Source organism: Nannospalax galili, unplaced genomic scaffold, assembly GCF_000622305.1.
Source record: "Nannospalax galili isolate Female #2095 unplaced genomic scaffold, S.galili_v1.0 scaffold737, whole genome shotgun sequence".
NCBI classification, from domain to species: Eukaryota; Metazoa; Chordata; class Mammalia; order Rodentia; family Spalacidae; genus Nannospalax; species Nannospalax galili.
The window spans coordinates 3385646-3410959 of NW_008341172.1; the positions used below are offsets into that span (position 1 = coordinate 3385646).

Below are 25314 nucleotides of genomic sequence, written 5' to 3' on the forward strand. Positions count from 1 at the left end.
CCTATGCTATAGCCAAAGGTGAAGCCATGAGCAAGTCTGTCCAGTCATAAGGCTCTGCTTACCTTTCTGTTTTGAGTGACATTCATTCCGAGGTGGGCTTCAGTGGTGTTACTGGAACTGACCTCGGGTTTCATGTCTGTGATTATTTTAACATTATCCTCTGGTTTTCTGTGTACAGTTGAAAGATATCAATACTTTTTGTTTGCACCATTCCAGGTTAATTCTTTACCTAAATCTATTGCCAAATCTAACAGTATAACAATAGGAAATCTTTTCCAGACTACAATATGGTCTCTCTGCAATATTTTTTTCTCCCAAGGAACATCATCTTATTAGGTAAAAAAGGTAAAAATTTGCCATAAAAATTAATTTTGGAATTATCTCCCCCATCTAATTTATTAAATACCACCTAATTTTTTGGCTACAAAAAGGACAAATATTTCACTAATTACCGGGACAGTTAACAGTTATAGCTTGGATATTGGTTAAATCCAATAGGCTCTCACCCCAAAACAAATTAAAATAAATGTAAAATTCAGTGTTATGCTGTACTGTATAAGATCAGTTAAGTTAGTGTTTTCCTTTAGTGAGCCCACCTTCCAAGGACAGACATGGCTTGAAATTCAGGTAATGTGGCCTAAAACAAAGAAAAATATTACACTGATTTTTAATAAGTAGTCATAGGCAGTTGTTCAGAAAGTACCTACATGATTCAAAATTTGTGATGCCACTTTGGGGGCGGTGTGTAAAAGCCAGCGTAAGAGCAGACTTTAGAGTCGATAAGTTCAGGTGAAAAATTCAAGTCTAGCATCTTCCAGCCGTGTTTCAATGGACTGGTTATGGAAATCTCTAAGCTACCTTTTTCCTCATTGAATAGTAACAAAACCGATAAGACTGATTATTATGAAGACTGAATAATACTCTGCATATGAGCAGAACATTCTTACTGGTACTCAGTAGGAATTTCATAAATGATAGCTATAATGGTTTCACAGAGACTTGGGTTTCAGTGTGTAATTTTGTCTAGCTTCAACTGGCTCAAGAATAAACCAGAACTCTGAAGGGTAGACTAGCTCCTGGAAGTTCTCAAATGCTGTCATGAGAACCCTGTCCAGCCTTTTACCATGCTGGTAGTGTTCTTATTCTCTCCGTGAAAAATCTTGGAAATTTCTGCATCTCCCTTAGGAGCCATGACACGGCTACATTCGCTCTTCACATCCATTTAGACTTCATGGAATGAGAAGAAAAGATATGTGCCTGGTAGCTAGCTACTCCTGGTAAAATCAGGGACTCTGCTGTGATCCAGCCCTTTTACATCATGTTTTCATACCACTGCAACCAGAAATATATGAAATATGATTGGGCAGGGTACTCAGTGTTGACAGTGAGTCAGCCTCTGCACTGAGTGGGCAATCAAATGGAAATAGGGGATATTTGGGGGGGAAAGGATGGGATGTATAGAAGAGCTCAAGAAACAACTGTAAAAGTGGTATCAGTAGAAAGATTTTTTTCCTATTACCCCCTTACTATGTGGATAAGTACAGCAGTTGCTTGTTTGGAGATCTGGCCTCATGTCCTCTAGACACTGTACTTTGCTTTGCTTTATGTGCATTCAGTATAGCTTGGAAACAGCGTCAATCAGAGAAGGGCACTGGTAAGAATGGGTCCACATGGCGTGGGGGCAGTTCTGATGTCACATACACAGTTCTGGCTAATGCACAGCAACCCAACTGTCTGTCTCCATTCTGGTGAATCTTAAGGAGTCTTGTTATTGGTTAGCAATATCCTCTGTCTGTTGTCTTGGAGGCCCGAAGCTTGTTTATTTCTGGAAAATTATTTCTTACCTGTATGTACCCATAGTGTGTAGTAAAATTCATCATGCTTGGATAAGTAATTCTACGGCTATTCTATAACCCAATTCACAAGGAGGTCTGACTGAACCTCTGATTTTCAACTTGTTTAGTTTTTCAAGAAGATTTATGGGACACAGAAAGAATTAAAATCTTTGTGTATATGTATCTGTGTATAGGTATGTGCACGTGAGTGCAGGTACCCATACAGAGTTTGGATCCTCCAGGAGCTGAAGATACAGGTGGTTATGAGTCACCTGACATGGTTGCTGGAAATTGTATACAAGTCATCTGGAAGAACAATAGGTGCTCTTAACTGCTGAGCCATCTTCCAGCCCATATCATTTGGATACTTGAAACAAAGTAATTGAGATAGAAAACTTAAAAATTTAATATTTTTATTTTGTGTGTATGAGTGTATTGTCTACATGTACACAAATGCACCCACACCCATGTGTCCTACAATGCCTGTGGAAGTCAAAAGAGTGTCTCTGATCCCCTGGAACTGGAGTTATAGACCTTTGTTAGCTGTCATGTGAGTGCTGGGAATCGAACCCAGGTCCTCTGCAAGAACAGTCAGTGCTCTTAACTGCTGAGCAATCTCTCTAGGCCCCCAAACTGGCTTTTAAGAGTGTCAAAATAAATATCATTTATTCATTAAATTTATGTCGTGCCTATGAATACATATTTTTCCCATCAAGCTTCCTGAAGGATATTAGGGACTTAAACCCCTAATTGCTTATTTATGCAATGCTTTCTTGTGTGTGAATGACTCAGAATTAATATTGCTAAAGCCATATCTTATTTAAACTACTGTCTTTTAAAAGAAGCTATATTTCTAATCCTGGATCTTACTGATCATGGAAATTAATTTTTTAAACCTCATTATGTGATTTTTTTTCAAGCAGGATGAGTTGGCTTGATGAAGGTACTTTCTACTGGACCCGAATAAGGTAGAATGTTGTGCTTGCTGGTACTCTCAGAGGAAGGCAATTCATAGGTTAAAGGGTCCTGCGGAGGGGCTCCAGTAGGTGAAGGCCATGTGTTTGGATCCTCAGGTGGTACGCATATTCATTTCCTCTTTATGATTTCATGGCCCAAGTCATATTTATTATAATTATTCACTCAGTATTTTGCCATTGTGCCATCTCAGGGACAATATCAGCTTACAGTAATTTAAGATAGAGGTGTTGTTGATGCAGTTCCTTCTAGGTTCAGCTCCCTCTACAGTTCTTCCCCTTTAATGGAAGTTTCATTAAATAATGGATCTAGTTTCCTTGGGTGCATGTGCAAGTTGCAGAATGATGTGCCAAACAGGGGCCAGCTTTTTCCTGCTCCACCTCAGTACTGGTTTGAATATCATTATGTGACTGTACCTAGTTCATGTCAACCATGAACCATTTGTTGTGGCCTAGGGATGGGATTAGGTAGAAAAAGTGGTTCATTTTGAGGTGGTCCTACATTTAAATTGGGTGGAAAATTTCCACACAAAGAGGGAAAGGACCCTACAGATCATTCCATTGAAATCTATTACACAAGCAGAAAAAAGTGGATGCAATTACAGATACCTTATTTTTTAAAAAATATTTTATTATTTTTACTTTATATGTATGAGTGTGTTGCCTGTGTGTATGTGAGTGCACCGGTGTCGTGCAATGCTGCAGAGGTCAGAAGAGGGCTTCGGAGTCCCCTGGGACTTGAGTTAAGGACAGTTTGTAGCCGCCATGTGGGTGCTGGGATTTGAATCCGGGTCCTCTGCAAGAGCAGTCAGTTCTCTTAATCACTGAGCCATCTCTTCAGCCCTGACCTTATTTTTTTAAAATCATGAATGAAATCAGGGCTTCATGCTTGCTAAGCAAATATTCTACAATTGAGCTAGACCCTTAGCCAACAAATGCATATGGTAACTGACTCAATAAAAACTTAAAAAACCTGACTCTGCTCATTAGCTGTAATAGCCTACCTCTTCCGTCTTCTTACTCTTTTTGCCATTTATTCTTTAATCTGTTTGATGCCTCCCGTTTTAAGGGGGATTTTCCTATTATGCAACTTGTAATATGCAAAATTCAATTGTGTCTTGATGATAGTATTTTTTATAGTTTCCATCTCTTCCTGATATTTTAGTCTCCTCTTCCTCAGGAAGGCCTAGGTCCAAATCTACCATGTCCTTAGGGCTTGGGACCCCTGCATATGTTCTCCTGTGAAGGCCTCCAGCATACTCTCCTTGTCTCTGTCCCTCTGCTCTAGCTTTTTGCCCAATTTATTTTGTCCACTACGTCCAAGAATCTTATCCTTTATACACGTGTCTGGAATTCCCTGGGCTCATTTTCTTTGACTTCACTTTTCAACTACTTGGACTGGTTTTCCTGGTTTCTTCTTTTGACCCCCAGCTTGGTATGTTTTGCTGGAAAAAAATTGCAGTAGTGTAGACAATTATGGGATTGAAGATATGTGGTATCAAAGCTCTTTGGGATTTCCCATGGTTTGGAAATCAAACTTCTTATTTGGCTGCCTTACAAACTGCCCACATTTAATGGAAAACCCTATTGTACATTATAAAATATAAGTTACACAACTCTAGTCCTCTAGCACAGAGTAGGTAAATATCAAAAGTTTACTGAATCCATGAATAAAGTAATTATTGACTTAAAAGATGGAATTTGCTCAAGGGGGGAGGATAAAACAGCATTGAGCACCTAGAACCTTTACTGTAAATATTTGTTTTATATAAACTTAAAAAATATTCCAAAAATAAGTAGTGTAGCTCATGAAATATGTTCATGACATGCAGACCATGGAATCCCATTTGAGATGGGGTAGAATTTAATGTTAGGGGAAATCTTTCTTCAAGATAAAAGAATATTGGAATACATATCTATTATTATATTAGTGAGAATTAAAATAATACAAGAGGAGAAAATGTGAGGCACGTCTAACCACATTTATTCATAAAATAGCTCTGTTTGTGGGAGTGGGAGTGGAATGGTGGAGGCTCTGCTCCTTGTACTGAAATCTTCCTGGATGCCTGCTGCTTTTATCAATTACTTTATACATCATCCAATCCTTTGGGCACAGTTTATTAGACCAGGACAGTCAGTTCAGCATGTTGTGGATGGACCTCAGAGTGAAAGCTTTTAGGCTAAAGAATGATGCAACAGCCCTGCAAGAACACTATGCTACAGCATGTTCTTTGAGCTTTCTTGATCCCCTGCCCTTGTGTCCGGCTCCTGGGTCCTTATGGTAGACTCTGTCTAGGCTCTAGTGAGATGGCCAAACATAGATGGTGGTATATAAACTGTTCTATATTTCCTGGAAAATATTTGGAAACATTTATCATGAATATGGAAAAAAATTGCTTACAACTGCATTGTTGTGTTACTTCTTGGAAAGTGAGGAATTTATCAGATTCATGTACTTGACATTCAGCTCCATGTAATTCTTGATACTGAAAAAAAATTGGAAAAATGCTATATGTTCCAATTTGGTGATTCTCTTATCATATCAGGGTGTGCCTGTATTTTGTAATAATAAATATTAAAATGGTGAAGAAAAATATATAATGGGAACTACTTTGTGATGATATTGATAGACAAATATGTACACAAAGTCCTACACACACACGATGACTCCAGTATCATAATTTGCATATGTACGTGTGTATAATAAGTACAAAAGTTGTAGAAGTAAATGACCTAAAATATTAAAATGAACTTTTCTTTGCATTGGGGAACTAAATATGACTATTACGTCAATGTTTCTCTAGATTCTGGATTTCCTGCAATGATCATCCACATAGCTAAAGACATCCAATTATTTTAAAAATAATGAGTAAACGAATCAATTTAGGGTTATAAGTAGTGAGAATGTTTTACTGTTACATGAAAAACTTAAAAAAACTCAAAATGATGTATCTACCCCATGTTGTTTAGAAGAATAAACTATTTTCTTCCTTTCCAACAGTGAGATACAAAACCTATAACTATAATCACATTAAACTATCAATTAGATCAAGCTTTAAATAAAATCATGGTTGCCTCATTTTAAAAACAAATCAGCATTTCCTTTAAGTAATGAAGATTAGATACATTACAAGAAAATTACTTTATTTCACGGTAAATATAACATTGCCAGATTTTAATCAAAAGACAATTTGGAGATATAGATAAGCATACATATATATATATGTGTATATATATATATAACTTGTCTTTTTTTTTTTTTTAGAAAACAACACAGACTTTATGATACATAATCCTTTCACCATAAACTGCATACATTTTTCAGATATGAGATAAAGCTGATGTAACTAAGAAGACACAATTACCTGAGACAGCAACAGTTTTACAAGCAGTTCAACTTTGATGTATGACTTTGGTAAGGCTCCTATACAAGTAAGCCATTTGCTCACATTGTTTTGGCTGCACATGTTTTTAAGACACCAGCTGCATTCTACAAAGGGTTCCAAAATGTGACTACAGCATAGCAAATCTTTGTACAAAACGTGTGGGATCAGGTACAAGTGGGTCACAGTTGCTAAGAGCTAAACAGACACAAAAAGTTCCCTGCCCTCTCTAAACTTAGCAGAAAAATCTTGATCTCCAGCCTTGTGTGACTTGTCTAAGAATTTAATTATCCTCAGTACCTTTATGTGGAAATCAAAAGTAGGGAGTAAGAGGAGACTGAGGAGATCGCATTTCTGCCAGTACTTTTTTTTCCCCCAAATCCACACATTCTTCCAGTTCTTGACATCGTCTTTTGAGGCCCCATCAATGCAAAATGCGGCAAAGTGTGCTTCATTCGTTAGGTTGCAAAGGAAAGAAAAGACTTTGTTCAGAGCTTTAGGAAAGTAACTACTGAACCCATTTTCTGCTTAAATCCTGAAGGGAGGGATACTCCTTTGGTGAGAGCTGTCTGGAGGGCTGCAGCTCTGACTCTGTCCATCACTTCACTAACAGGATTTGAACGTGTCACTCCACCTCAAAACAAGATGCAGGCTTCTTGGCAGATGAGCTCGCATTGTCGGAAGGACGGTAAGAAAGCGTGCTCATTTTTGTTGAAAGGTTTGAGTGGGATTTCGCCTTTGGAGGAATGTATTTCAGAAGCTGGAGGAAATATTTTTTAAATTTTTTCCCCAGAAAGCCATAAAAAAGAGGGTTCAGGCAATTGTTAAAATAAGCGATGCAAATGGTGATAGGCATGGCGGTGTCCACAATATCCGCAATTTTACAGTCGCGGATCACGCCCAGCTGAATCAGAACGTCCAGGAAAGTAAATATCTGGTGAGGAACCCAGGAAAAGAAAAAGAAAAGCACAATTGCCATAATTATCCTAAAAATATCATCATTTCTTGGCTTATTCTTCTGAATTTCATAAGCCTTCTTTAGGGCTTTCCAAATAAGAGTGTAGCTCGTGAGAATGATCAGAAAAGGAAATAAAAATCCCAGTATATTCTTGGTCAGGCCCAGCCCAATGGGGAGGGTTGAATTTTGAGACTCATAATGGAAAGCGCAAACCGTGATATTGGTGTTCTCGATGAAAAACACATTTCGGTGGATGATGGCTGGCAAGCTGGCCAAGCCGGCCAGCAGCCAGATAATGATGCAGGTGACTCTGGCCACCAGCATCGTGCGGCGCAGGCGAGACTTCATTGGGTGGACAATGGCCAGGTAGCGATCGATGCTGAGACACGTCAGCAGGAACACACTGGCGTAGAGGTTGAAACTGACGCTGGCTGAGGCTATCTTACACAGGTGATTGCCGAAGGGCCAGCGGTATTCCATGGCCGTGTAGACAGCCCACAGTGGCAAAGTCAGCAAAAAGCATAAGTCAGCTAGGGCTAAATTGAGAAGAAAAACACTGGCCACAGTCTTCAGTTTCATGTAAAAGTAAATGACAATCACTACCAAGCTGTTTCCAAATATGCCCACCACAAAGATGATACTGTAGAGAGTAGGGATCATGACAAATATGTAATCATGCCTTCCCGCTTTGGGGCAGTCATCCTGGATTCTCTTAATACCATCTTGGGTGGAAGAGTTAAAGATCATGTTGCTCTACAGGGCTGAAGTAGTCTCAGATGTTATAGAAAATGCACCTGGAGAAAAAAAATAACGTTTAAGTTTCAGTTGTAAATAAAGAATTTTCATTCTCTATTACAAATCCAGTAATCCAAATTTAGTCTTTGGAAAAAAATATTAGATGGCGTTTTCTGAAGAATGACAATGTAGGAAGCTTCTTTAATCTCTGCTTGTGCAGCGTTCGGCCGCCAGTTAGACAGTAACAGCGATCAGGATGGAGGATGACGGACGCCTCTTTCATAACCAGCTTTGGACCCTGGGATGGTGAATATTGTTAGCTTCACCGTAAGTAGAATCACTGACATCATAAGCCTGTAGGCATGTCTGTGAGGGCTCATTTGATTAATCATTGAGATGAAAAGAGCCACCTAATATAGGCAGCGCTGTTCAATGGCCTGCTGTCCTGGACTGCATAAAAGTGAAAGCAAATTGAACTATAGCCTGCCCTCTCTGCTTTCTGATTGTGGCTGCAACTTGATAGCTGCCTCACATTCTGCCTGCCTCGCCTTCTTCCCCCGTGATGCACTGCGCTCTAAAACACCGAGCCAAACCCACCCTCCCCTCCTTAGGTTGCTTTTGCCTGTTCATAGGTCAAAGCAACAGAAGCAAGTGACTAAGACAGATTCTGCTTCTTGTGTACCTGTAACATACTAATGTTCAGGTAGGAGATGGTATCACAACTCCCCCTCCTCAGAACTCTAAATACCATGTGAAACAAGGGAAGACGCATCACGGTTGGGGAGGAAGCTTCGGCATTAGGGAGGAAGCACCACAATTGCCTTTCCTGAAGATTTAAAATAGCACATGAAAAAGAGGAATACTCATTTACAGACCCTCATGTCTAAGCCTGCCCATTTTCTGAGTTTTAACCCCCAGAGTATACCATTTTCTTTTCTTTCCCTCTGTCTCTCTTTTTCAGAATTGTCTAAATCCGAGCCTGCTTACCCTGACACCCTGGACATTCTCTTTCTCTGAAGTCCTCCCCAGAGCTCTTTGCAGACTTCCATGGCTGAGCCCATCTGCTTCCTTGACTCTAACTCACAAAGTATGACTTCCTCTCTTCCTCCTATTTAACTCCTTTCTCCCAGAAGTTTCCAGGATCTCCAGCTTGCCTGCCCAATGCCTACCCTTCTGAGTCCATTTTTAATTTCTATTACAGATGAGTCTAAGATCCCATAGAAAAGACCATGTGCTCCTCAGGCAATATAGGAAGCAGTATGTATCCTTCAGAGAAAGGAAATGGTGTCTTCTGTGAGTATATCTGTGCAGGTCAGTATATTCTAGCTTCCAAGATAATTGAAGGCACAATCTAAATCTTAGAAAACAATCAATTAAAAAATAAAATTATGCCAGGCATGGTGGCTCAAGCCTTTAATCCCAGCACTTGGGAGGCAGAGGCAGACAGATCTCTGTGAGATCGAGGCTAGCTTGGTCTACACAGCAAGTTCCAGTACAACTGTGGCTACAGGGTAAAACAAAACAAAACCCCCTAAAGCATTAAAGGATTAATTAAAATTCCAGCAGTTGGAAGGCAGAGTGCGGTGGAATTCTGAATTTGAGGCCAACCTGGTGTGTATAGTGAGTTCTAGGTCAGCTGCAGCTACAGGGAGATCCTATCTCAAAAAGACAAAAACAAAAACAAACAAAACAAAAAACAAAACAAAATGAAATTATTCAGAATTGAAAGTTATTCCCAAAGTAAGCTAATTAATTGATCTTTAACCTCAGAAGTGTGACACATATGTATCTTATTTGTTAAGCAATTTATTTCATTTCACAATCATTACTTGGTTATAAAATGTATTAGTACCCTTCCTCAAGTGCTGAAAACAGGTCCTTGTGGGAACAGATCTAAGAGGAGTGTGGAGGATGACTCAATATTGCTGGTGAGGTGGAACAGGGAAGAAAATGGCATCTGGGAAGCCTTATACAAAAGCTGTAAAGTCATCATGCAAGAACAATCTGTTGGCGAAGAGGAAAGCTGGATGCCCCTCAGACCTTCAGCTCACTAGAACTTGTGGGGGCCACTGGAGTAGGCCCAGAAGACATCCTAGAGACACTTCAGAATGTCTGAAGGTGACCTGTGGCTCATTATAATACTAAATGCACACCCCTGGTGGAGAGCTAAGATGCTACTGAGACATGTGCTGCATGAAGTTGCGTGTGGAACTCCCTGTAATAGACTCAGCATGAGTGAGAAAGCCCGTGCTACACATATGAGCCAAAAAGTCCTGTCCTTTGTACCACATGTCTGCTGAACTGCTAAGGAGCTTCTCTGTTCCTGCTCACTGGCTCCTTTGCAAGTATGATCTCCTATTGAATGGTCTCACTTTGTTTCCTACTAGCCACACGTCTCTGCTCAAGTGCTTGTTCATGGATGCAAAAACTGGAACCCTTCTGGAAACGCCCTTCAAACCCCAGTAACCTTTGATATCAGTGGAAAAGTATTCTTTTCATAGATTTCCAGACATCCACAGGCTGAAAATGCTTATTCGTTAACTTCCAATTATCTGACAGATAAAAAGCATTTCTGGACTTTCATTCCCACTGGATCTTTCAAGATTTAACTCGGAGGCTAACCCTATATGCCACAAGGATGTCAAATGCACAGATTAGGCAAGCATTATCAAGACATGTCTTTATTGAATGCTTGAGATGGAAATAGCTTTTTACAATTTTAAGAGGAATTAGATTCTTGGGAAGGAATTCTATAGAGACCTGAAAATATTTCCTCCAAAGTTTTATACAACCAACATTCAAGCCATTCACTTATATGATTCTAAAAATTTACACATTCTTTCCTACGTGAGTCCCTCAGAAGGTTCTGGGAAGGAGACTGAAAATGTTGTGAAGGTAGCATGGTAGGGTGTGGGGCAGGTGTTCTCTGAACTGAAGGGAAACCCTTTAGGCCAGAGATGCAGAGTAAATAAATCCTTCCGCTATTAGGTACAGGTCCTTATACATTCCCCACAGCCATGCTCCTAGGGAAGGAAAAAGTATAGGAATGCAATGTGACACTACCAATCTGCCCGTTTTGATCATGCTTGGTATCCACGAGAGCTTGACACATGTTTTTGTCTATTATGCTGTGCTGGATACTTTCTGGTTGTGAGCTTTAAAGAGAGAACACATTTGGAAACAGCTCTGTTAGTAAATTAAAGCTTGCTATATAAGCAGGAGGACCTGAGTTCAATCCCAACACTAATGTAAAAAAGAAAAAGAACTGGAAAGTGATGCATACTTATACATCATTAGTAATTAGGGAAATGCAAATTAAAACCACCCTCGGGTTTCACCTTACCCCAATCAGACTGGCTAGGATCGAGAGAACAAATGATACCAGATGCTGCCAAGGATGTGCAGAAAGGGGAATGCTCATTCAGTGCTGGTGGGATTGCAAACTTGTGCAAGCCCTATGAAAAACCATGTGGAGAACTCTTAAAAAACTAAAAATGAACCTACCATATGACCCGGTTATACCACTCCTTGGCATATACCCAAAGGACTCATCCTATTGTGGAGACACTTGTATAACTATGTTTGTTGCTGCTCTTTTCACAATAGCTAAGAGATGGAAGGAACCTAAATGCCCTTCAGCTGAAGAGTGGTTAACAAAAATGTGATATATTTACATAATGGAGTTTTATTCAGTAGTAAAGAAAGATGAAATAATGAAATTTGCAAGTAAGTGGATGGATTTAGAAACTTATACTAAGTGAAGTAATAGACTTAGAAAAACAAGACATATGTTCTCCCTCATTTGTGGATCCTAGCACCAAATCCTTTTAAATTCCGTATTCATTCAATAAGACATGCTGTGTAGCAGTCTTTTCTGTGTGAAATAACTACCATCATCATGGTAGTTATTTCACCACAGCTTTAGCTGTGCCTGCTTGCTAAACATCATGACAACTGGGCTTGTTGACGGTTGTGCTCCTTCATTAAAGGAGGGGTAAGTAGGGTCATTGGACCCTCACTGGAGTATCTGGCCACTCTTCCTAGACAACTGTATGCAGTTTGTCCCTAATCACACATGATGTCCTGGATTTGGGGAGGGCTAAAGTGTATAATCTGGGGAAGGCTAGGAAGAGAAGGCTTAATCAATGCTGGCTTTACAGTGTACATACCCTTAGGTCATTCATACACCTCAGCAACTCCTCAGTCATCTCTGTAAGTAAGCCCAGAAAATTCATTGGTTCCCCAGGAAAACTTTAATCAAACATTGGTTCGACATTAGAACCTTAAAAGGGAGTAGGCATTACTTAGTATCCCCAGGAAAAGAATTCTCACAACAAATGGAAAATTTATTTGTTTATATTATGTCTCATAATTATTAAAAAAAAATGAGAATGTAAAAGACGTTAAAAGATATAGGAATGGAGATCTTTTCCAGAAAAGACAGAAAAAATGAGAAAGCCTAAGCAAGTGATGAAGGTCTGTGTAAGTTTGTTATGCTATATAAAGGATGAGATGAAAATAATATACACATAATCTTAAAATTTCTAAGGTCATAGTTTAGTCAACTAGTTTAAAGAACAAAATATATGTCTAGACAAGGTTTATCTGAGAACCTTTGGTTTTTGCCCAAGCTTTCTTTACATAGCACATGGTAATTAAAAGTACCAGACTGTTAGGACTAAACTTCTTGGATGTTTAACAGCCATAATTTGAAGCCTATACTAATCTGGTCAGAGGGTCTTAAAGGACAGTTTTTGTTCCTCGCCCTTCCAGGTCAAATAAATTCCAGGGGACTATGGAACATCTCTCAAAATGTCCTGTAACTGTGGTGAGTCACCTGTCCTCTTGTTCAGGAAGGCCATGGAGACCCCACCAGATGGACTTAAGCCAGTGTCCAGTCTACAAAGAGGAGGGTCAACACAGAGGAAACATTTCCTCCATGACAGCCATGGTGGAGCAGGACCTTTGACTTATCTTCACATAGATGGAACTGGTAAAGAAATGAGCCAGGGGCTCCTCCCAAGCCCATGTGACTCCTGAGGAACAGATACTCAAATGACCTTAAGAGTAAAAATAAATTGGTTTATTTGGGCCAACTGTATGGTCTTAAATACCCAAAAGGAAAGTATAACCAAAGAATAAAGTCATAAATATATTTCTTTAAGAGTTTAAGGGATTACACTTCCCAGACATTAAGCTTATGTACATATAAAAGGTTATTTAGACAATTATTTCTCATCGATGATTTTTGTTTCTAAGCAGAAAGTGCTGCTCAGATGTAAGACTTCAAATCTTGGTCTGCAATACTGTAGCTCCCACCTTGTAGCTAAGGGAAACAACCAAGTATTATTCTAAAATGATGGATAAATTTGTTTTCTCCCTCTATCTAGAAGCCTTTGAGGGAACTGACACTGATTCTGTCCACTCCAACAGCTATCAAAGTACCTGAAAACAAATCCTGAGTCCATCACTCTCAAGTCCAGTCTTGGCAGACAAAAGAAAAACGAAGAGGAGCCCAATAGAGGGATGCTTTTGGAAGCTCTCAACAAGAAATTCCAATAGACCCTGATATGAACATTTGAAATTTGCCATGTTCTGACTTTTTTCTGGTTCCCTGTCTAGAACTTGTAATGTTAACTACTCTTGCCTTTACTTCTCCTTCACATCTCCTAGGCACCAGTCAAGGACTTTCTTTTTTCCCTGCAGATAAGAGTTATTCAATTTGGGAGTCTTTTAGATAGACCCACTGAAGGGGTACCCCAATTGCTTCTCCCAGCATCCCTGTTCAGCATGGAAGAATCCAGAGCAGTCTGCATCCCATTTCCCTATCAGCAGTTTGGGTAACCTCTTCAGGGGCTGGTGTGATAAGAATAGGAGGTAGGAATTGGCTAGGCAGTAAGGCTAAAAAGATCCTAACTAAAAGTAGCCAGTTTCCTGGCTAAAAGTCAAAATGTCTTTGGGCCTCTTAGCAACATACTCTGTTCCAAAGGCCCAAAATGTCAAAAGTATTTGGGGGCTCTTATCTAATCCCTAAAAGAGTTTACGGTTGATTCTTCAGAGGAGGGAATGTTAGGGTATCAAAAAGCCCCCCTCCAAAAAAAGAAAGAGTACACGAAGTTGTCAGAAAAAAGTGATGGGGAGACATGGGAGGAGTGAAGGTGAGGGAGTGGGCGTGGGTTTGATCAAAACACCTTAGATGCATGTATGAAATTCTCAATAAATATTTTTTAAAAAGTTAAAAAAAATAAGGTGGAGACTGAAGAAGATGCTTAGTGTTGACCACTGATCTATACACACACACACACACACACACACACACACACACACACACGCGCACACACACACACACACACACACGCACACAGAAGAAGGGGGAAAGAATACATGAGAAAGGAAAGACTCTTACTGTACTGTGCCTGGCTTTTTCCTTTATGCGTGAGTAAAATGATTGTACCATAACTATCTAGGAACAAAGAGAATCTTGGCCTGGTAACTATGACAATGAAATACTCAGAAAAATACAGCAATAACCAAGACTATGGTATTAGTAATGGAGTTGTTAGCACTCCCTAATGGAAAAGGGGGAGGATCACAGGAACTGTTTGGTGCTCTAGGAATTCTTTCTTCCAGCAACTTCCTCCGCATGTGACTTTGGGAGGTCCCAGAGTATCTGAGAAGTGGGAGATTAACTGAAAGAGGGACTTCGTGATGCAGCTTTTCTGAGATCTTCATTCACTTTGCTGTAAAGCAGCCATTTTGGAATCACCCATGTTCCTGTAAGTTACTGTCACTCATGTTTCTGTAGGTAAGCCCAATAAAATAAAAGATAAGAGTTGAACTTTGGTCTGTCATTGATGTCCTCCTGGGTGAATAGATCCTTGTTCATATTTCCCCAGGCAAAGTTAAAGGAATGTATTTTTAGGCATCCTTTTTGTCTTCCCTGAGTATATAAAATAATGTCCCTGTGTTTAGTTCCTTCATCATTATGGTTACAGTAGCCTTGATCAGGGTTCTGTGGAGGTCAATTAGAGAAAGCTATTTCTCTGAACTAGGTGGAAACTAGTGTTCCAAGCTACCCAAAACATGAAAGAGTTCATCCAGTTGGGCAGGTCAATCATCTAGTTGAGAGACTGCTCTTCAGGAGGACAGGACCATCCCTGGGAAGGCAGATTTACCTTAAGCTGTACTAAACAGAGGGGATGCTGGAGAGTACTGGCTACTCTTATGGAGGATGTGGGCTTGGCTCCTAGCACCCATATAGTGGCTAACAACCATCCATAACTCCAGTTCCAGGGGATCTGATGCTCTCTTCTGACCTCCATGAGCACTGCATGACATGGATGCACTTAGGTACATTCAGACAAAACACCCATACACATAAAATAAAAATAAATACAATCTTAAAGCAGATAAGAGTAGTTATCTCTTCATGAGATAATATGCCTTCCCTTTCCAGAATTCCCACTCTGCCCTCAGGGCATTCACTGTGAGTCCTCAAGTCCTGTTGGGTCCGCACATCATTCTCAGTCCTGACTCACACCTCTGCTTGTCTGCTTCATGACTGACCTCCAATTCTAACTCAAATGGCACAGCTCTCTCTCTCTCCTTTTTAACCAGCCAGTCTGGCAGCCAGTCTGGCAGTAACGTGTTCCACTTTTTGAATATCAGATTATTGAAAGGATGGATCCTCCCAAATTAAAAATTCCCCAGGAATCTCCAGCTGGGAAAGGAAATGGCTGAAGTCTTGGGGGCATCCAGACCAGGAACTTGTTTCCTCAAGAAAGATTTACAACCTGTCAGATGACCTTGCAGGAGAGACTTGGAGCTGAGAGAAAGGAGGGCAGAGGACCACACCCTGCTGGATGCATATCTCTTGCTTTCTATTAAACCCTGCCCACAATGTCAGGACCCTGAAGACGGATTTGGAAGAGAGGTCACTACATATCCTTGCCCCTCTTCCCAATGTAGCCACATTTACTACATCCAACTTTTCTCCTTTTTACTATTAATTTGGCTTCTTTTGTCACAGTGTCAATAAAGACCTGTTAAAAGGAAATTGGTCAAGAGAACAGAATCTCTGACCTGGGTGGAGACCTAACATTGGAGACCTAACATTCCAGTTGGGATGGGTTCACCTTAAGCTCTGCTAACCACATAGGAAGGATAATTAGTCCTTTAATGAGATAAAGTACTTTTCCTTCCCAGAATTTCCACCTGTAGTGCAGTAGTTAACCAGACCGCAGCTATGCAACTTTGTAAGGCTGCCTGCTTTTAAAAATTCTCCAGAGAAGTGCAACCTCACTTTTCCTTTCCTTCTTTCTCTTTTCTAAGTATGCTTTTCCGAACACTTTGGGCTTTACCAGCAGTTTGGGCTCCCTTATTCTTTCTCTGAAGCTCCCCTGCCTGCTATGTGGCTGCCAGACTACCGTGTTTCTGACTTCCATGACCGCTTAAATCAGCAAGGTGTTTTCCCTTTTCTCCTCCATTCCCCTCCTCCAGGCAGCTGCTGAGATTGACACCTTGCCTGTCTTGAGGGTTTTTCTTTTAAACTCTAATAAGATTGTCCTCAAGCTTCCACTTAAACTCATTCTTAGATTCTTTCTTTAATGAGAATAAGAACCCCAAGAGGGGACTGTGAGCTTCCCTTGCATCACTTTGATTGGCTTATTCAGGCTGGGTAGCCAAACCTCGCTTGCTAAGCACAGGATTTGACACCTAAGTCCAGAAGCACTCCCACCCAGTCAACTCTCCAAAACTCATGTTGTGTGGTCTGTGAATATCATTCTTTCAATTCTTGAGACAAGAACCCAAAAGCCACTGGCTTGGGGCAAATTTGATGGGCATCAAATTTCTAGGAACCTAGCTTCCCAGAAAGATTGTCATTTTCAAAGATGCCCCATGATCCCATATCACTTCCTTTGCCTTCTCACCCGGCTTTGTACACTGTTAACTAGTAGAGATATCACATTCACATTCAAACATTATCTGCTCCGCATGGCACATTCTCCATGAAGTCTTCCCAACTTTTCTGTGTAGCTTTGGAATTTTGCTATAGATTTTGACACTTTAATCATCTTGACATATTTGTTTTCCCCACGGGTCTGCCAGCTACTTGAGGAGAGAGAGGCCTGTTTTGAATCATCTTGTTTACTACTGTAGGCCCTGCTATATATAGTGCAGGGGGCAGATGATAAATGCTTCTGAATGAGAGACTTGTCAGGAACACAGAGTCCCTTACTCTCATTTAAAAACAGACTCATAAGGAGCCTAGAAGGTAATTATATTAGAATTTGAGAGAAAAACAACTGGGAAGACAAGCTAGAGATCTTGGAACCTTCTAGGAGAATGGAGGTAGATAAGAGTAAGAGGGACTTGTGCCTTTTGAGATAAAGTCAGGAAGCAGGCCTGCTCGGCAAAGGGATCTGCTAGTAGCTCCCTGGAGTGGAGAGCTTCAGAGAGAAAGACTGCCCAGAGTGTCGGGACAGGCAAGCTTCGGGTTGTGACTAGTGTCCGAAAAAGGAAGCTAGAAAGAAGAAAGTGAAGCGATTATGCTTTCGGAGTTAGACCTCAGAAAGTAGGCAGGTTGAGCAGGGAGCATCTACGCACCACGAAGGAGGGGCGTCTGCAGTGTATATCTCCTAACCTGGACAGTTACTCCTCTAGCTCAGGACGGCTTCAAGTGTATCTTGAGTCTTGAAGTTTCTGGAACAGATTTTTGAGGAATGTTTTTCTTTACAGATGACTAAGTAGGCCCATTTGGGCTAACTCTTAAGAGAGGGGATAATAGTCCATCTTTGTGTCTTTTAGACTTTTGTATATCTCTACCCAGGCCAGAGGTATCACCTAGGTCTAGTCTACCTTCCTTCTTTTCATGTGCTATTTTTAAATCTTCAGGAGAGGAATTGTGATACTTTCTCCCTCTTTTCACATGATATTTCAAATTCTTTAAAATTACTATGTGACAGGTACACAGGAGGTAGGAACCAAAGATGATTATAAAAGGAAGGGTCCATTCTACTCCATGGCTTCAAGCTTGTTGATGCCTTACTAGCTACTTAGCAAGTGATCAGCAAAGTGAATGGCTGATTCTAAAGCACTGACCTTGGTTTTTATCAGAGTCGAGGACTCTGTTCATATGCTGCTCCTCACTCTCATAGAAACCACCTAGGGTCAAACCCAGCTTCAGTATGGATAAGAAAACGAAGCAGTAGGTGAAAATCCCACAGAAATGGGTGGTTTAGAGGACAGTGCAAGGTTAAGGAAGGAATAATGTAGGAGCTATGGCTCGGCTTTGGAGGTCTGCCCAGCTCTTCCCTCTCAGGAAGATTTTCCTCTGCTTTATTGACTTTTCCATTAATTTTATTATAGTTATTGAACTTGTGCCAGTCTAGCAGTATAATTTCTAGATAGATATTCTTTATGAAAATTAATTTACTTCATAAAAATTGTATGGGCTAGCAGGCATTCATATCTTCATAAGGATTAATCAGTTCACCTATATGCTTTTCTTTTCATACCTACTTATGAGCAGCTGGATTTTGCTCAGGAAATACTTGGAAATGTCAAGGTTAAAGAATCTGAAAAGTTGAAATGGGCTTGTGCAGCTCCATAACTGAAAAGTGCCATTAATTTTTTCATATTTATACTTCTAGCACTCAAGAGGTGGAGGCAGGAGGATCAGGAGTTTAAGGCCTGCCTCAGCCATATAGCTGGAGGCCAGCTTGAGGTACATAAGAGCATCTCAGAAAAAAAGAAAAAAAAAAAAAAAAAAAATTAAAAAACAGCAGGAAGGAATTCACTTAAAAAATCTCCAGGGAACCCTAACTGCCAGAGCAAGGAGGAAATGGTCCTCTCCTCCCTCTTTCCTCTCTTGACCCTCCTTTGACATCACACAAATCAGTTGGTTCCATTAATCCTATGTTTGGAGCATCTAAAATTGTACTGACTAGCCTGAAATCATAAACAGCATTCATAAAGAAACACAATGTGAAAGAATGTGCATTTGAGAGGACCAAATCATAAGTATAGTTTTAGAACCCAACTTCTTTGCCAGCTGAGGTCAGTCTCTTCTTGAGATCCACTGATTCAGATTAATTAATATTTAATGTGGGGAAGGTTGCTCTAAGAAGCCAAGGGACTGTCCTTGGACATTACAGCAAAGTATTTATTATTGTAATGATCATATCATTTTGGAGACTCAATACAGCATTAGAGCTACTAATTAGATATCTAACATGAGCATTTGCATAATGATTGAGACCCCCACCTAATAAGGAAACAGATTTCTCATATTTGAGAGTGGAAGAAAGTGGAGAAAGGAGTTTTAGAGAATGGAAATAGTACAGAAGCAGAAATGCAGATAGTACCTTCTACATCTATCTATCATCTATTTATCTGTCATCTATCTATCATCTATGTATCATCTATCTATCATCTATCTATCTATCTATCTATCTATCTATCTATCTATCTATAATCTATCTATCATCTATCTATCTATCATCTATCTATATCTATCTAGCTATCATCTATCTATCTATGTATCTATCATCTATCTATCTATCATCTATCTATATCTATCTATCATTTATCTATCTATCTATCTATCTATCTATCTATCTATCTATCTATCTATCTATCTATCTATCTATCTATCTATCTATCTATCTATCTATCTATCTATCTATCTATCTATCTATCTATCTATCTATCTATCTATCTATCTATCTATCTATCTATCTATCTATCTATCTATCTATCTATCTATCTATCTATCTATCTATCTATCTATCTATCTATCTATCTATCTATCTATCTATCTATCTATCTATCTATCTATCTATCTATCTATCTATCTATCTATCTATCTATCTATCTATCTATCTATCTATCTATCTATCTATCTATCTATCTATCATCTATTCAGCGATGGTGACGTGCTCCTGTAATACAATCTCTACAGTTTCACTATGTGGTCCAGATTGACCTGGAACTGAGTGTAGAGCCCAGGCTAACTCCCAGCTCCAATCCTCCTGCCTCAGCCTCAGATCAGCCTCCTCAGTGCTGGTATTACAGGCAGGCACTACCATGTTTATATAGATTCTACATTTTTAAGGGAACACTGGCACCTTCAAAGGAATCTTGTTAGAAATTTGGCTAATGTACAGAGTGAAATGGAAGTTTTGTAACTGTTTAGAAAAAAATATTTGAGAATAACAGTGGGCATTGATTAGACTTCTGTTCTTGCTTGACAACTTGAAGAGTTATGTTCCTTCATTTTAGCTCCACAGCAGCAAATATGGAAAATAAGGGAGGACAGAGGCAGCTGCTGGTCATTTGTAAACTAAATTGTAAGTTTTTTATCAGACAAATGTGTGCAGTTTTTAGGAAACCTCCTATAGTTTCAAAAGTTGCCCCAAACTACTGTCAAAATTAGTTAGGAACATTGTTTAGTCTGTATAGACCTTGATCTTGAGAATCACTCACCTTTTTTTTCAATATTTTGTTTATTATTTTTATTTTATGTTTATACATGTATTGCCTACATGTAGGTAAGTGCACCCATGTCATACAGTGCCCTTGGAGAACAGAAGAGGCTCTCAGATCCCCTGGAACTAGAGTTATGGACAGTTGTTAGCTGCCATGTGGGTGCTGGGATTCAAACCCGGGTCTTCTGCAAGAACAACCAGTGTTCTTAACCTCTGAGTCATCTTTCCAGCTTCCTGATTTTTATTTTTTAAACTATGTCTGTCTATCTATCTATCTATCTATCTATCTATCTAATCTATCATCTATCTATCATCTATCATCTATCTATCTCTATATTTATCATCTATCATCTATCTATCATCTACCTATCTAATCTATCTTCTGTCTATCCATCTATCATCTATCTATCTATCTATCTATCTATCTATCTATCTATCTATCTATCATCTATCATCTATCACCCACTCATTGGACACCTTCTAAATTCAAGTGTTAAAGATGTGTAATGAATAAAGTCAGTCCTTTGCCTTTGCAGTGTTCATGGCTGAGGGGCAGTAGCCTTAGAGATAGAATTATCTTCAGTATATTCTAGAAGTATGTGAAATGCTCTGTGTTTATCTCTGACCCAGCTTGGTGGGAAGCTGCAGGGTATGAAATGGGGAGAATAATTAAGAGCTAGCATTAGGACTCTAGAGGGTGTGTGGGAAGCAGAGTCTTAAGAACTTGAAGGCAGCCAGCTGGCCAGCAAAGATGTAGTAGAGATTGTTATGACTTGACACAGGGTCTATCGCTTTCCCTCCTTATCAGTGCCTGCAGTACATCATTAGAAACAGTTCCTGTACATTTACAGATGCTGCAGAAGTCTCTTAAAGTGTCAGTTCTGAACGTGCACTGGACCTTTTGGATCAGTCTGTGCTTCTGCCACTGTGATGAGTTTCCCCAGAGAAACATGACTCTTTGGGAAAGATGAACTTGGGATGGGCTTCTACTTTAGGCTGAACAGTGGGGCTCTTTGCTCATTGAAACTGAAAGGAGGCTGTCTTTGTGAGAAGCTGAAGTAAGGGGGGGGGACATGCTGAGAAAGAGAGGGGGGGAGGGGGAGGGAGGGAGGGGGAGAGAAAGAATATACTAGAAACTCTAAAATTGTGCATTCCAGAAGGCAGCTGTATTTTCATTACATTCGTTTCTCTTGCTAGGTAGAATTTTGATAAAACATATCAGTGGGTACTGAGACAGAAGTTGCAGCATTTTAACCCACAGTAGGGAAACTGTAGATAATGACCATCTCTCAAAAAGTTCAAAGTATCTTAAATGTCTTTACCATAAAGAAATAAGAACTATTTAAGGAGATAGATGCATTTAACTTAACTATTACGTTATGTAACTATATATTATATGTAGTGGTTAAATATATATTAAATCCTCACATGGTACTTCTTTAATATGTACATTTCTGTTTTTTATGTTCAAACTAAAATAAGTTTAATAATGATTTAAAAATAAAGGAATCTTCCATTATGGTATATGCCTTTAATCCCAGCACTCAGGAGTCAGAGGCAGGTGGATCTCTGTGAGTTCAAGGATAATCTGATCTACATAGTAAGTCCCAGGCTGGCCAGTGTAGTCAGACCCTGTCTCAAAAAAAACAAATCAGAAAGAGTGTCTACCTCATTTTATGTTTCCTATTCCTGGGTCTTGCTGTAGGATTACCTTGGCTCTCTGGTTCACATGAATTCCAAGTATTATAATATTTCCAAAACTTAGGGGAAAGAGAAAGGGTTTGTAGTTAAAACACTTGTAATGGAATTGTCCTACACCACTTCCAAATAGCTGTTGCTTGGTGTACATCATTCCATTTCTCTGCATGAAACCCTAGGTGCCTCATTTAAATATTTGTATTTATTATATGTGTATGAGTGTATTATCTGCATGTGTATAAGTGTGCCTGTGTCATGCAATGCGCATGAAAGTCAGAAGAGGATGTCAAATCCCCTGGAACTGGAGATACAGACAATTGTTAGCCATACTGTGGATGCTGGGAACCAAACCCTGGTCTTAAAGAACAGCCATTGCTCTTAGCCACTGAGCCATCTCTTCAGCCTCAGGTTCCTAATTTAAAGACGGAAACAGATTCTCACTGCACATGATTATTATAGGAATTAAATGAGATAATGTTGATATGCACAGGGCATACTTTTTAATATATTTTATTTTAATCTTTACTACTTACTTTTTAAAATATTTTTTAATTGTTTTAGAAGAAGCATTTCCTTATAGCTTTAACATACTCAATAACATCAATAACAGTTTCCAGAGCAAAGATACATCTCTTTCAAAAGTGGCCATAAAATTTTTAGGTTCACTGTTGAATTAATACAGTTACACAATATTGAATTCAGTATAAGCCCTGTAAGACATTTTTTCTTCCAGAAAGACTCATTGTTTTTGCTAATAACACTGAGATGTTGGCGCATGCATCTCTCATCTGTATGTTTGAATGCAAGGGAGGCACTGACTGGGAACAGAATGAGACATTAAAAAATTAAAAGGCTCATCATTGGTAAACTCCTCATGAAGTAATGAAGAAGTTTAATTTCAAGCTATTCTTCAAGTTCAGGTAAAAAAGTAATAAGTGTCTGAACAAATTTTCCATGAATCAGGTAGGTGCTTTTAGTCTGCTGCAAACATAGGCATTGGTTCCTTGTGGCCAAACCACATTTATTCACTGCTGGATTTGTAGGCATACCCGTTAACAGATCCTTGGTTCCCTACAAAAGGATAAGACACATTTTCTTTGTATCTTTTTTATTTAAAAACATTTTTCCCAAGACATTTGACAAGAATATTTAGGTAAGTCAAAACCAACCTAATTAAGTTGTTTAATATAAACTGCCCTTTAAATGAGCTTGCATTCTAAAGAAAAAATACTACATAGTCTCCTATGATAATAGAGGACCAAATGACTGAGCCATAATATGTGCAAATCATCTTCGAAGTTCCTCTTGATATTTCAAATGAGTAGGCCAGTGTTTGTAAATTCATAGTTTTGAACAATTTGATCACCATCCTACTCAGCAAAACATTCTCTTTATTATATTAATTATATATATGTATCTTTTAAGATTTATTTTTAATTTTTAAATTTATATGTATTTCTGTGTGAGTGTATGCCACAGGTCTGTGGCTGCTGATGGAGGCCAGAAGAGGTTGTTGGATTCCGCTGGGGCTGGAGTTATAAGCAGATGTGAACTGTCCAATGTGGGTGCTGGGAACAGAACTCTGAACCTGTAGAAGAGCAGCAAGTGCTCTCAACTGCTGAGCCAACTCTCCTGCCCCCTCTACTTTATAATTCTGAAACTGTTTATCTTTCTGTGTGTCCCTCTACCCTGGTAATGATTTAGGGTACAACTGTTAATAAGGACCCATAAGTGAATTCATTGACCTACAGAAATCAGCACTAAAAATTTAGGGTTTTTATTGATTTCTTTTAAAAAATCGACTTGTTTTTGTTTCTTGGTACTCTGTGCCTATTTCATGGGCTCTATAATTCCTTCATTTCCTCACGCATTTTGAATGCATGTGAACAATCCCTGCCTAATTGCTGCAATGTTTGGATACTCAGCTATATGGAGGACCCATTTGTTTCGTTTATGGATGACCTTTCTTGGAATTTTCTTTCTCTTAGGTTCTGTAATCTTTTGAGTTTCACTTTGGTGACAGGAAACTTTCTCTGGAGACTTGGATGTCTGGATGGAGTAGCTTGTGAAACATCTGATTTGATCCGAATTTAGGGGTTGCTTTTCAACTCTTTCCTTCAGACATACTAGATTGGGCTTTCGGCCTACTCAGACTTTGGCTGGTCTCCTGAAGTTTTCTATTTTTCGGTCATAAATAGGCAGCATTTTCTAGTTCCTGGCTTTAACAAGGAAACTCAACTCCATTGCCTTTAGTATGTGAGCCTCGTAGCCATTGTGGCCATGACTTCCAAACTGATGGTCATTAGAACTTTCTAGCAGTCATGAATCCATTATTACTCCTTTGTAGACCAGTTTTAACTCTTACATAGAATTGTGACCTAGGAGACTTTCCCTGTATGATTAGTCCACTCTCTTCATCTTAGCTAGAAATTGGAGACAAACCAAAGTTGCTTTACTCCGATAAGCTTTGGATCATAAGCACATGATGTGAGGAAACATAAAAGCTTTTTTTAGCTTGATTTCTGTTTCTGTGATAAGCACTCACAGAAAGCAATTTGGTAAGGAAAGGGTTTATTTGGCTTCTACTTCCATGTGGCAGTTCATCACTGAAAGAAGGAGAGGCAGGAACTTAAGCAGCCCAGGAATTTGGAGGCCGGAACAGAAGCAGAGGCCACGGAGGAAAGCTGCCTACTGGCTTGCATCCCCCTGGCTTGCTCAGCTATTTTTCTTACACAGCCCAGATCCAGGGATGGCACTACCCTTAGTGTGCTGGGCTGTCCTATATCAATTAGCAATCTAAAAAATGCCCCATAATCCCAGCACCTACATGATGGCTAACAACTGTCTGTAACTCCAGTACCAGGGTATCCGACACCCTCTCCTTGTCTATGAGGGCATGAATGACATAAGTGCACTAATGTACATGCAGACATAACACACATAAAATAGAACAAATAAATACTTAATTTTTTTTTTTTTTTTTCAGAAAAGCATTTCACATGCCCACAGGTCAGTCTGATGGAGGAAAGTCCTCAACTGAAGTTCCTTCTTTCAAGATGACTTTTCCAAAGTTAATATCATCTACTGTGGTCTGACCTCAGAAATAAACACAGGACAAGCAGTACTCTCAGTTCTGCACATCAGTTGTAACCAACTGTGGTGATAGTGGCTAAATGGCCTGTCATTCTTAATTAACCTTCTCCTTCACCCAAAATAACTCCAACTGAAATAATCCAGATTTAT

General features: G+C 39.4%; 1 protein-coding gene across 1 annotated transcript in view; it reads right to left on the reverse strand.

The window, feature by feature from the left end:
• Positions 1-4772: 4772 nt before the first annotated feature.
• LOC103737006 (type-1 angiotensin II receptor) overlaps positions 4773-25314 on the reverse strand; it is a 56535-nt gene continuing 35993 nt past the window's right edge. The window contains exon 2 of the mRNA XM_008836682.3: positions 4773-7944. Within this exon, the coding sequence (XP_008834904.1) occupies positions 6818-7897 (1080 nt within the window). The 5' untranslated portion in view covers positions 7898-7944 and the 3' untranslated portion in view covers positions 4773-6817. The remainder of the gene's footprint in view (positions 7945-25314) is intronic.